The following is a 13,076-nucleotide window of genomic DNA, read 5'->3' on the forward strand; positions in this document are numbered from 1 at the left end:
TTGGGTTGTTTACTGTCACCGATGGCCAGGGTATAAAAGATGTGCAAAAGAGCGGTGGAAAGTCAGCTCTTTGCATCAGCTACACACTACAGTACAATGGCGAGGCAATGGCATTTGGCACAAACTGCATTTCCCAAATAGGTTAAAGCATCATATTCACCACCCCTATTTTATGAGATTATTTTTAAAGTGTTGACTTCATCTCAAATCCTTGTGCATGCAAACCTAATTAATCTTGGCCTTACTATTACCTTAATCACATTGAATTGCTCAAAGAGAGGACAGATAGACGCCAAATGATGCCTGTGAAGTCACTATCTGATTTCAAGGTATCTTCTGCGGAGACAGTGATCTTTGTGTGTCCAGGATAACAAGGAGAGGTTATAGAGAAGCTTGAGCAAAATCTCATTACCTCCACTAGTGGAGTGGGGAGGAAGAGTCGACATTATTAGATTAATCTAATGACTAACAGCAGCATTTTCATTTGTGGCACAAAATAGAATTCAATCAGAAACACAATAGAAACAACAGTGTAAAATGCTTACACGACAACACTCTGTTCTGTTCAATACAAAACAACACTAGCACATTAAATAAATACCACATTTATTTCCCAGTAAAAATGATGAGTATTATAGAGAGGTACAGTACTTCTCAATAAAGATGAATGAGTGAGTGAATCAATCAATCAATCAATCAATCAATCAATCAATCAATCAATAAATACATCAATTAATGAATTAATTTGATGAATAAATTCTATCATACTAGTCATATTTAGTCAGTGTTTTTTTTTTTTTTTTTACATTAGAAAGATATGTGATCATGGCCACCTGTGAATATACAGTAATTGCCAGAGATTTCGTGCGGCAGATCACCTGACAGATCTCACACCTCTAGAAGAGAAATGGGAGCCTACTGCTCTGCTTTGGACTGTGAGCCAAGTTTGAGACAAAGTCCATAGCCCTCCACTGGGTTATCAAACTGTGGCCCAGGCAGACATCCATCTGTGGAAAACATGGAGACTGTTCCCTCACACTGCACAGCCCACCCCCTTTATCTACATGTTCCTCTCCTCACACCGCACAGCCCAGCCTTTATCTACAGATGGTACTACTGAGTAGGAATGTGACCTTTTGATTTGCTTTCTCACACGGAATGACAGCCTCTATGCAGTGGATGCTGCTGCCCCAATGACGATCGGAAAAGGATTTACTGGCCTCCCAAACCGGGCAAATGAGCACATGATGGTTTGCGTGGCAAATATTGGTGTAATGCAATTAACACATTTAGATAAGTGTCCCAGTGTAAGTGTCCTCATGTGAGGCTCATTTCACTACGGGTAGCATCTTCTTCCCATCATTACACATGCATGGCCTCCTCATGTATGCAGTGTAGGAGGATCTGTAGAGGAGAGCAATGTCAACCGTCCTACACAGATGAAACCAAGCACTCCCTGATACCGTAGAGGCAGTCAGCAAAGCACTGAAAGAACTGCAAAACATACTAGTACACACAAACAAATGCTCATTTGTTGTGAATTCTTGCATGGAAAATGCATGGACAACATCTTGACTATTCAAATTCAGATATATATGTACAGTAGTATGTACATGTTTTGGTATGCTATGTAAAGCCCATTGAGACTCGACTGTGATCAATGGCTATACAAATAAACAACACTAGACTATTAATTTCTTAATCAGAGAAATGGCCATAATCTCGAACATGACAACACTTTATCCGGATTTTTGCCAAAGCGCTTCCTCTGCTTCCTGTAACGTTTTGCTCTCCTCGTGCCGCTAGCCGGCCAAGTGAATAGCCATGTTGTGGAAGTGGTACTGAGGTGTTTACTTCTGCTCTGCTTCTTCACTTCTGAACCCCTGACCACAGAGCCAGCAGGCCCCGGGGGGATTTAGCGCATATCTGCACAGATGCTGGCCCGAGTGAGCAGGAACAACGCTACATTGTTCTGGCCTTCAGTGCAGCGGGGCAGCCTCCTTGAGAGTAGCCAGAGGGTCTAAGTGGGAAATGAACAGATCACTAGCAGTTTGTCCTCCGATTTGTTTGGCAACGGACCACTGGTGCTCCAGTGTGTGCAGACATTATGTCCCGTGCACTTGCCAAAATCACAGACCACAGGTAGATGTCCTATAGGCTAAAGGAGATGACCCAACCGATAAATAGTCCAAAACGATTCTGTCGATGGGAAGCGGTTGTGCGCTTTTGTCATAATTTGCCATTCTTCTTCGTTTAGTTCAAATATAAGCGGGCTTCCCCAAGTCACGACAGAAAAACACATTTGAACCGAACAGAACCAGACGGACAAACCCCTCTTTATTTGTCACGCAGACACCCACAGCACATGCATGATGCATTGCAGCCACACCTATGCTGACGCTGGCTGGTGAAATGAATACAAAAATATGGGTGAAATTTGTGGTCGCTGTTACATAAGTAGGGAATGTGTATGCATGTATTTTTGATGCAGGTGAGCCCCCCTGATGGAGGGGTTGACTGCCTGGCTCTACTGGATGCCAGAGCGCTCTTTTTGCAGCTCTGCCAAGCAGGTAATTCACCAGCAGCAGCAGCAGCATGAATAAAAGATAACGGGCACAGCTGACTCTTTTATGTTGCATGTAATTCTACTCATGCGTCCAAATGAAAGACTTCTCCTGAGCTACGATTCTTGAAATGTTTCAATCTCAGCCCATCTTAAACACTTATGGTGTCTTTATTGGGCAACAATAATAACAAAGGTATGTTTCCGTGGACAGGTGCTAGTAAAAACATTGGAGGATTCTGACGCAGCGGTGTAGAAATCTGGGAACAGTCTGCATTGTCTAATAAAAAACACCTCGGTCCAAATAAGAGCTTGTCTTACGTATCCTTTCAATATTGGCTATAAAAATTAATAGGCAACTTTTATTAGTGGTATCGTGATTTTCTTGTCAAGGCCTAAAATGTGTTTGCTTTTCATTTGGTCAGAATGATGAAGTAACTAGCTTCTGAAAGCCGACCCTGAATAAGTAAAAGAAACACACACAAGTGCGTCACTGAAAGACATTTGGATCTGGATGTATCGCCAATCATCCCCCATTTACTTTTCATTGACGCTTTTGGCTGACAGTTTTGCAGGCTAGCATAACAAGTGGCTTTAGTCTTCCGCTAGTGCTGAGCAATGCAGCGAGACAGTAGCTGCCAGGAAGACCAAGTGCTTATGTAATCTTCATAACACATGAACACGATGATAGTAATAGCTAGGCTAATTGTCTGTCATGATAATGTATTATTTATGTATATATATGTGTGTGTATATATATATACATTATATGCATATATATATATATATATATACCGGTATATATATATATATATATATATATAAAAATAGATAGTAATAGTCAGGCTAATTGTCTGTGGTGAGACTAGAGCCATGCAGGTAGAGTATCTAGGGGAAACAGGGTTGGCATGGTGGTCAGCAGCTACTGTGTGCAGAGATAGCTTTTCCATGTCAGTTACTGTGTGCAGAGATAGCTTTTCCATGTCAGTTACTGTGTGCAGAGATAGCTTTTCCACGTCAGTTGACGGGCCCAAGAGGAGCTGGACTTATCAGGGAATGCAGACCTTCTGTGCCCTATCTGAATGGTGACGAGAAGGAAACTGTTACTTGTTCCTCACTTTCATACAGCAAATAACAAATGATTACGCCTCTTGGTTGTCATTCCATGGGCATACTATTCTCACTGCTGGTCTGAAGCGAATACCAAAAGAATAAAACATACTGTATTCTGCTGATTAATTGAGCCTAAATAGGGATGTAGGATTTGTATAATGGTGTGCCTTATTAAAAAGAGCATGGTGATGTACTGTGAAAGAATGAAGAGGGTTTCTCTCCCTGATAAAGGGAGAAAGCAGCACTCACTCACCTCTACAATGTCAGAGTTGGTTCTGCTCTCGTGGGGCTCGTTGTACTCTGTGTATTTCAGTAACACTTTGTCCATGTCTGTGCTGGCGTACTGGAACAGTTTGTTTGAGCTGTTGAAAATGATGAGGGCTATCTCACAGTCACATAGTACGCTCAGCTCGTAGGCCTTTTTCATCAGGCCAAACTTCCTCTTTGTGAAGGTAACCTGAGGAACACAGGGAAAACAAAACCGCCCGTTACAGAGGGAAACTGTTCCACAAATAGAAAAATCACATTTAAATTGACAACATTGAAATAACTATATCGGCATACAATTTATGCAAGTGTAGAACCTAAATAGATTGAGAATTCATACTTGTAGGAGAAAGCAATAATGTTTTTTTGAAGTTGTTGTTTTTTAAACTCCATGTATATTGTACAGTTATATTGGTAAATAATGCTGCGGGAAAATGTATTGTACTGTATAATGTATTAGTATTGTGCAAAATGTTAGTTGACAAGTTGATTGATTGTTTGATTGATTGATTTTATTATGGATATAAAAGACAACAAAATCCAAGGGATAAACATGTAAAAGTGTGTAAACACTTATTTCCAACATGGTCCCTGGTCTTATAAAAACAGGACATACAGTAACACATAACATCATAAACAATATAGAACAAGTTATATACGGTAACTAATCTAATAAACAAATAGGGCCCTATTCTCCCACAGGCCTTAGGCACAAAAACTGGCCTTAAACGCAAAAAAACGTGCCTTGCGCCTGCCTCGGGATAATAGCAACATGGCTTTACGCCCCGAAATGCGCTTTACGTGAAATAGGCGTGGCGCAGTGGCAGAATAGGCCAGAAAGGGCGTTTCAGCCTTAAATACCGGCCTAATGATATCTTCCCTCCTGGCGTTAATTTAGCGCTTTGCGCTTTTGAAAACCAGGCTTATTCAGTGCGCCGCGGATATTCCAGGCACAGATTCTGCTCTGCTGATCTAAGTTTGTCCCCCTCTCTCTCTCTCTCTCTCACTCCCTTGCTCAGACAGGCACAAGTCCGATAGAAAAAAGTTGTTATACCGTACATAGTATAACAGTTTTTTCAGTTTTTTTCAGTTTTTTCTAACATGACAGTTTTGAGCCCGTGACATTCAGAGGCTGTTGCATCATCCTACCTGTGCAGTGAAGGCGAGAGAAAACAAGATCATTCTGGCCAAACAAATGTTCACTGCCACAGCCACACATGTGAAATCTCCCAGCATGCATTGGGCTAATACATTTAGATAATAAATAGCATCAAAATTAGCCTAAATAGATAGAAAGGTAGATAGAAATAGATCGAAATAATGTGTAATGTTACCACAACATGCAATTGTAGGACATTTCAATATTGGACAAAATAAAATCACGAAATCAAAACACAACCCTATGTGAAACATACAGTATATGTCATCCTGGGCCTATATATATCCCTCGTCCCTCGTAGATTTAACGTGATTTAGATAAGTGACAGCGTAACGCGGTTCTACTGTCATGTGCTATACTGTGATGTCTGCTCCAATAAATTGGCCCTACTTCACATTTAGTTTTACAATAAAAACACATTTCTGCAATGACTTTACATAATGTAGGCTATATTTATGTGCATCATCCTACCTGCAGCAGGGGAGAGAAAACGATATCATTCTGGACAAACTTTCACCAATCTAATCTCATCATAGGGATACGCTATTTTTTTCTAGCCGATGCGTTTAGAACATTCTTTTCACTTTGATCTTGCTATAGTGTAGCGTATTTACATGCTTGCAGTATTTAAACTGCAGTTAGATTGGTTTGAGAAGCATAATAATATGGAAATAGCCTATATATGGAGACAGACAGACGGGATGAAGGGAGCGGGGGGAGCAGAGCGCTTGGCTTGTCTGGTTTTACTAGATTGCTCCGTGGAATTGGAGCTTAAAAGGCAAGCTTGTGACTCGTTTACTGCACTTCCCCAATGAGCAGACTGTGCATAATTTTACGCTTAAAAGGCGTGGTTGTAATGCTTAAGGCTGCGTGTAGCGCCGACACCAAGATATTGAGTGGGCTGGGCCACGCCCACTGATCTGCGCTGCGCTGGGCGCTCAGCGCAGTTTATAGGCTGATACAACGATAGGGGCCATAATCTTGTCTGCATAGTGTACACACAACTAGGCTAAACCTGAAGAATATATGATATAAGATAAGAATATACGGTAATATAATAAAAATTGTCATTACACAAATGTTAGAACATTTTAATACAACCCAGACCAAGGTGACAGATAACCACACAGCAGTTCCCCTTTAGGGGCTTATTGCAATAGCATAGTGCAGGTGTGAAATGTCGAGTTATCAGAGAGCGGAGGAGGTCATGGCGAGAGGCACGAGTCGCCCAGCTGAGTCAGAGGTTTGGGCGACGACACAGGGGTCCATACATTACTCTAGCCCCCTGACTCCATATAGGGAAAGCTATCTCCGTAGTGCAGCATAAGCCTTGTAACACGAGCCCTCAGATGGGACTTGGGGTCATACATCACTCCAGTGGTAACCCAGCCCCTCTCTGCAAAGTGACTTTATGTATCTCTGCAGCTCTGTGTCTGTGGTCGCTTCAGCCTCCATACACATGTCATTATGTTACACCGCCTCTCTATGCAGCATGCTACACTCCCTTCTCATGCCAAAAAACACCAGGCCCAAGTAGGGAGATTAACCCATTGATGCCTGATGCAGCATTTGTGTGTGTATCCCTTTAAGACCGCGAACCGCGTTAACGCGGTTCGCGGTCTTAAAGGGATACGCACACAAATGAGGGATATACACGCAAATGCTGCATCAGGTATCAATGGGTTAAGAAAGCAGACATTCTTCTTCCATTGGTTTTGTTACAGCTACATATTTGTAGGAAATGTATTTTGAGAAATCTGTACGCTCGAAACCGAGAAAACCCAAGAATTGTTACCCTCCTTTCTTCGAGAATGCTTCTTGTTAAAACGTAAAGCGTGACTGGTGCTAGTAAAAGCTGTGCTTGGAGCCACAGAGGAGTGTACAGTGTGTGTCTGTATTCTTCATCAGTTTCACTGACCTACTAAAGAGAGAGGAGTTGAGCAGATGAGCTGGCTTTGTTCAACTTTAATTGGTCACAGCTTGCGGCTATACCCTCATTTAAACCGGCGTAATGCAGTATAATCCTACGTGTTGTATAGTATCTGTGTAGGCACTCAGGCAGCAGTAGGGTCACTCCAACTGTGAAAAATGAATTTCAAATCTTCCACACTACAGGTAATTACACAGGGCCATCATCCCTGCTGCAGACACACAGGAGCCTCACCTTGTGTCATTTGCTACTCGGTGCAGCCATGTTAGTTGAGCTCATAATATGACAAACCAAATTCTAAAATGACATTTCTTGAGATGACAGCGTTTAAACTTTAAATGCAGGAGCAGCTCAATCTAATAACATGTTTCCCTGCAAATCTCTGACACATAAGGCCGGCCTTGGAGTTAAGTATGGCTGGACAAGAAAAAGCACGTGTGTGGTTTTTGTGCATGTCATCCTGATGATGTTCACAAAAATGTGACCAATCCCTGGACCAAAGAAAGGACTTGTTTCTACTCCACTCTAGTTGGAGCACAGCCCTTCCTGGTTCACCTCAAGGAACCTATAAAGAAGGAAGACCATGCTTCACAGCGTTGGAATTTTGCATTGAGGCCAGACTTATGGAGCCAGTTATATTGAAGTGAATGGCGCAGGCATTGATTGATTGATTCACCTTTGATTGAACAATGCTTCCACCAGATTAAAGAAAACACATGACCTGATGTTGACTGATGTTTTGTTTTTATCTCAATGTGAGCATTAAACCCAATTTATGACCACTTTTGAAACTGTCTCTTGACAGATATCAGATCAGAAAAAAACTGATCTGATATTATTCGCGTGATTCCTATTGGTCTCCAAATGATGGCTCTGTCCAGCAGCTGCATATACATGTAGCTCAACTCAAGCCCATGTTTGGTCCAAGATAGCTAGATTAGCTAACTACATCATGATACATGACCAAATGAGGCAGGTCCAATCTATTATGTAATGTGTTTGCTTCAATCTAGCGGGATTCCTTTTCAATCAAAGGTGAGATAGTGGGGCTTACAGTACCATGTCCCCCCAATTCACTTCAATAGAACTGGCCCCAATGAAAACGCGGTGACGTGAGGGATGTCTCCTCCTTCTTTATAGGTTCCACTTCCTTGGCTCACCTGCAGGTCTAACCAGCTGATCCTAGCATCATCTGACGAAACATAAGGGCTGGCGTTTGTTTGTTTGCTTAACCATCTGGAAAGCAGAGACTGTCATGTGGGGGAAATGATTAACAAATTGTATGCTCTTTAGCAGATGAATGTGGCTGTTAAGCCATGGAGATGTCACCTTCCAGCAGGGAGCCCAGGATGAGGCGCTGCGAGAGGGCTTTGTTCCACCTGGGTGCGTGGCAGAGTGCTGAGTGCTGACCCAGGCACCGCTTCATTTCACCCCCAGCACCAGCGCTCCACACGGGCTCCTCGCCCCAGACACAGACACCAAGCCAGCTGCTGCTCACACTGCTGCTAAAGGTGAACCCCACTTCACTGTTCTAGGGCCATATGACCCCCCCCCCCATTTTAATTCTAATTTAGGGGTTAGGATCATTTTATTTTATTATTATTTTTATTATTTTTTAATGACTTTGCTCTCCCAGACAGCCTCTTCTTCGACATGTTTCCCAAAGTGAAAACCAAGTTGTGAGGGGTCCCACGCAAGAGTACAAGTATTTTACAATTATGAAATCATTTAGGTGACTACAATAATTGGGTCTACTTTTGATTTTGATAATTAGGTGTACTTTTATCAATTTCAGCCAAATTATGGAACAATTCTTTAATATTCAATGTTTTACAGTTGATTCAATTATTATGACCAAATCTCATGATTCCGTCCGTTTTTTCTGCATTGCGGAGATCATATATGGCCCTCGTGTTCTGTGCTTGTACGGTTATCTCGGTTATATATATTTTGTACAAATGCCATCTTTGCGTGTCAGGGCACGACACAACATGGTTCAGAGCATACAGATGTGCAGACATCAGGGCTTTAGCTTCCCTCCACCTCCATGTTCTCTGGGGGTGACTGGTGAGACAGTGGAAAACCACAGACATCCTTGAGGTCAAGTGGGAGGTTCGCTGGCTATGGTTCACCAAGTCAAAGAGAGCCACAAAGACGCTCTGTGTGGGTTGCATTTGAGTTATATATGTTTGCCACATGTATTGTGTAACACAAACAACTCAGAAATTCTAAAAAAAAAAAGAAGGTAAAGTAAGTTTGCCCCAAATTAATTATCTTTTTAACGAAAAGGTAATCTCTTGAGACAGACTTTCAACTTGAGAAAAAAAAAAAAAATTAACCGTTGGATTCCCAGATTGACAAAAAGGCATCTCCCCCTTTTTTTAAGCTTTAGTAGACAAGATAGTTTTAGTTCAGTTTTAGTTGATTCACAAAGACTTATATTTTACATTTCAGATTACAATAATAACCTTGATTTTTACAGTGTGCACATCTAATGTCCTGACTAATGTAATTCACCATTGTCAATTGTAAAGCTGCATTATACTACACATCATAGTACATCTTTCAGTGCATCTTACAGCAGTCCTGTGCTGAGACATCAAGTGTCAGCAGTCAGGACAAAAGAGAAGGGAGAACACATTTAAAGTTCCAATAAACTGGAGTGATTCCAACTTTCCCAGTCTTTGATAAGGTCATTATAACAACCCGCACAATGGCAGCCAATTCAGCTACTGTACTAGCATTTCATTTGGTCTGTGCCTGGCTGAAAACTCTGACCTTTTCAGAGGTTCTCACCATGTGGAGCTGAGGTGCTAATTTTGCTTCTCACATAACACTTTCTACAGACCCAACTTCTTCCTGAGTGCTCCACCACCAACACCCTTCCCCTCCCCCCCTCCCCTTTTTTTAAATTGAGCTTAGTAATTACGTTCTTTGCTTAGTCTTTTTACAATTTGTGGAATGGTTTTATGAGTTTAAAACCCAACCAGGTACTTTGTTTACAGTACTATTAACAGTACTATTAACACTGTACAATGTAAAATGACTTTGTTTACAGTACTATTAACAGTACTATTAACCCGGCACAATGTCAAATGACTTTGTTTACATAACACGGCACAATGCAAAAGGTTTATGTAAAAATACAGGTGTTTTATCCACCTAAATAGGGCTGCAACAGAGAAGAGTGTCCCATCCACTTTAACTGAGAGAGTGCAGAATTAAATTCTGGTGCTCCTCCACACAGGACAACTCAAAACTTAAATCTCCTCCACACACAGGACAACTCAAAACTTAAATCTCCTCCACACACAGGACAACTCAAAACTTAAGGGCAAATTACACATTTTGCTCCTAAACAGAAGCAAGCAAGTAAGTTGCACTTGCCAATTTCAGTTTTCTCGCTCATGCCTTTGATAGCCTTTATATGAAATCATCAGAACAGCCGGCTTGTAAACATTAGTGTGCTACGCAGTTAACGGATGTTTTTTTCTTCTGATTTTTCTCCCATTTTTCTCCCCAATTGTACTTGGCCAATTTCCCCCCTGCTGCCCGGTCGCTGCTCCACCCTCTCTGCCAATCTGGGGAGAGCCGTAGACTAGCACCATGCTTCCTCCGACACATGCGCAATTGCCAGCCGCTTCTTTTCACCTGACAGCGGGGAGCTTCACCGGCAGGGCGTAGCACATGGGAGGATTACGCTATTCCCACCAGTTCCCTTCCGCCCCAACCAGGTGCCCCGACCGACCAGAGGAGGCGCTAGTGCAGTGACCAGGACACATACCCCCAATCCGGCTTCCCACCTGCAGACACAGCAAACCATGCCTGTATGGACGCCCGACCAAGCCGGAGGCAACACGGGGGCGCGAACCTGCGACCCTCGTGTTGGTAGGCAGGGAATCCACCGTTAACATAATGCTACAACAAGCCCCCCCCCCCCCCCCCACACACACACACACACACACACACACAGTGGACGTGTCAATCAAAGGCTCTATCAATGTCTATGAGGTGCCAAGATGACAAACAAGACATGTTGGACTGCGGCAGTGGCTGGCTCATAGCAGGAGAGGCCTGAGTCACTAACACCTTCAGAGGGGTGAGGAGCCTCTGATGGCCCCTGCAGACAGACACCAGAGAGGGCTTGAGAGAGAGACAGAGAGGCCTGGCTGGCACCAGCTGGCAGAGTGACCCAGGCCCTGTGGCTGCTGGGGGCCGGGGCCTGTCTGCCTGGATCAGCTCTCCCCACAGCCTCAGGAGCTCCATGTGGACAAGTGAGGGCACCGAGGCCTCCTCCCCTCAGTGGGACTGACCTTGAAGCCTACAGTAGCCGTGACTGATCGTGTCTCGTAGAGAGGATGACACGCCAGTTAACTCAATCTAGAAGTAGAGAAGACACTGACCTTACTGGTAAACTCTTTATTAGAAGATAAATAGGGAAAACAACGTTTCGGTGCTAGACCTTCATCAGGTTTTAAAAGACTGACTCATGTCAGTGAGGTATATATATACAGGCTGGCCACACCCTGAAAATTGCTCAGGTGACCTGATGAAGGTCTAGCACCGAAACGTTGTTTTCCCTATTTATCTTCTAATAAAGAGTTTACCAGTGAGGTCAGTGTCTTGCGGAATTTTCTCTACTTCTAGTTCATTTTTCCATCCTATGCACCTGATTTAAAGTTTTAAAAGTTTAAAAGTTTTAAAAGTTTTAAAGTTTAAAGTTTTAAAGTCTTTCTGATTCTGATTCTGATTTTAAGGTGTGCAACAGCTCTTTCACTGACTTTGCAGTTAACTCAATCTAACTCGCTTTCCTTTAAGTAGGTCTAATTGATAACAAGAGGGATGCAATACTGTAAAAAGACAACGCTGCTCATTGTCACTTGTTTCATTGAATAGAAATAGTGATCGTCATGAGAGACAGCATGTTGTGTCGATAAAATGTCCTCCTAAACTGCAAGGAATTTTGTGTCATCAAATAATGTCGGCGTTTTAGCAAAGCATCGGGAACCGATAAGAGAGTGGTTCTCAACGTGGGGTCCAGGGACCACCAGGGGTCCTTGAGTGGCTTCCAGGCGGTCCATGAATTGCCATTATTTCACTCACAAGAAGTTAACACCATTAGAGAATGCAGAAGAATGACTGTTTTGATCACTGTTATCTCTCTACCTACAATACACAGTTACAAAATATTACAAATATTCTCAGATTTGGTTAGAAGGCACAAAATCTCATCAGCTAGGGGTCTGTGGCTCCAATGTGGAATAAATTAGGGGTCCCTGATATGAAAAAGGCTGAGAATCACTGAGATACACCCCATCTGTAATAAATACAACTCCCCATCCCCGCTTCATGTGTTGCTGCTTCAGTTTAGTTTGAAGGAAACTGCATAATCATTTATAACAGTGACAATATAATATGTGCTGGCTGTCACATTTAGCTATTCTGTCCATTCTCTGTCAACAAGCTTTAGACCTGTCAAAAAATAATGACGACCTTTCAGAACTTCTGGAATGGGTTATGGCTGAACGATGGGAGGTGTGTGCTGTGATGCTCCCCAGAGAGAGAGAGAGGGAGAGAGAGCTGCTCTCTGCCTACAGGCGTCTGACGTGCCAGAGCCCAATCCAAAATGAGCCACAGCAAGGGCAGGCAACCCTCCACCCAGCAGCAAAATCATCAAACTTTTAATGACTTGGGCAATTACCCCCGGTGAGTCTGCTTAATGGCATCCAAAGGACGTCACTAGACACTGCTCACTAGGCTACACCAGCCAGCCTCTCTCTGCCCTATGCTACCATGCTAATGTGTACCCTGTCCCTTCCCCATCACCCCCTCACTAGGCTACACCAGCCAGCCTCTCTCTGCCCTATGCTACCATGCTAATGTGTGGCCTGTCCCTTCCCCATCACCCCCCCTCTTCACTAGGCTACACCAGCTAGCCTTTCTCTGCCCTATGCTACCATGCTAATGTGTAGCCTGTCCCTTCCCCATCACCCCCTCTTCACTAGGCTACACCAGCTAGCCTCTCTCTGCCCTATGCTACCATG

The 13,076-nt window shown here is 43.1% G+C and overlaps 1 protein-coding gene across 2 annotated transcripts in view; it reads right to left on the reverse strand.

Moving 5' to 3' along the window:
* Window positions 1–13,076, reverse strand: part of mef2aa (myocyte enhancer factor 2aa) — an 89,251-nt gene that overhangs the window by 44,479 nt on the left and 31,696 nt on the right. For both annotated transcript variants that reach the window (XM_083654653.1, XM_083654654.1), the window contains exon 4: window positions 3,930–4,133. In XM_083654653.1, coding sequence (XP_083510779.1) covers window positions 3,930–4,133 — 204 coding nt within the window. The remainder of the gene's footprint in view (window positions 1–3,929; window positions 4,134–13,076) is intronic.

Source organism: Poromitra crassiceps (genome assembly GCF_964638095.1).
Source record: "Poromitra crassiceps genome assembly, chromosome: 18".
Classification (NCBI taxonomy): Eukaryota; Metazoa; Chordata; class Actinopteri; order Beryciformes; family Melamphaidae; genus Poromitra; species Poromitra crassiceps.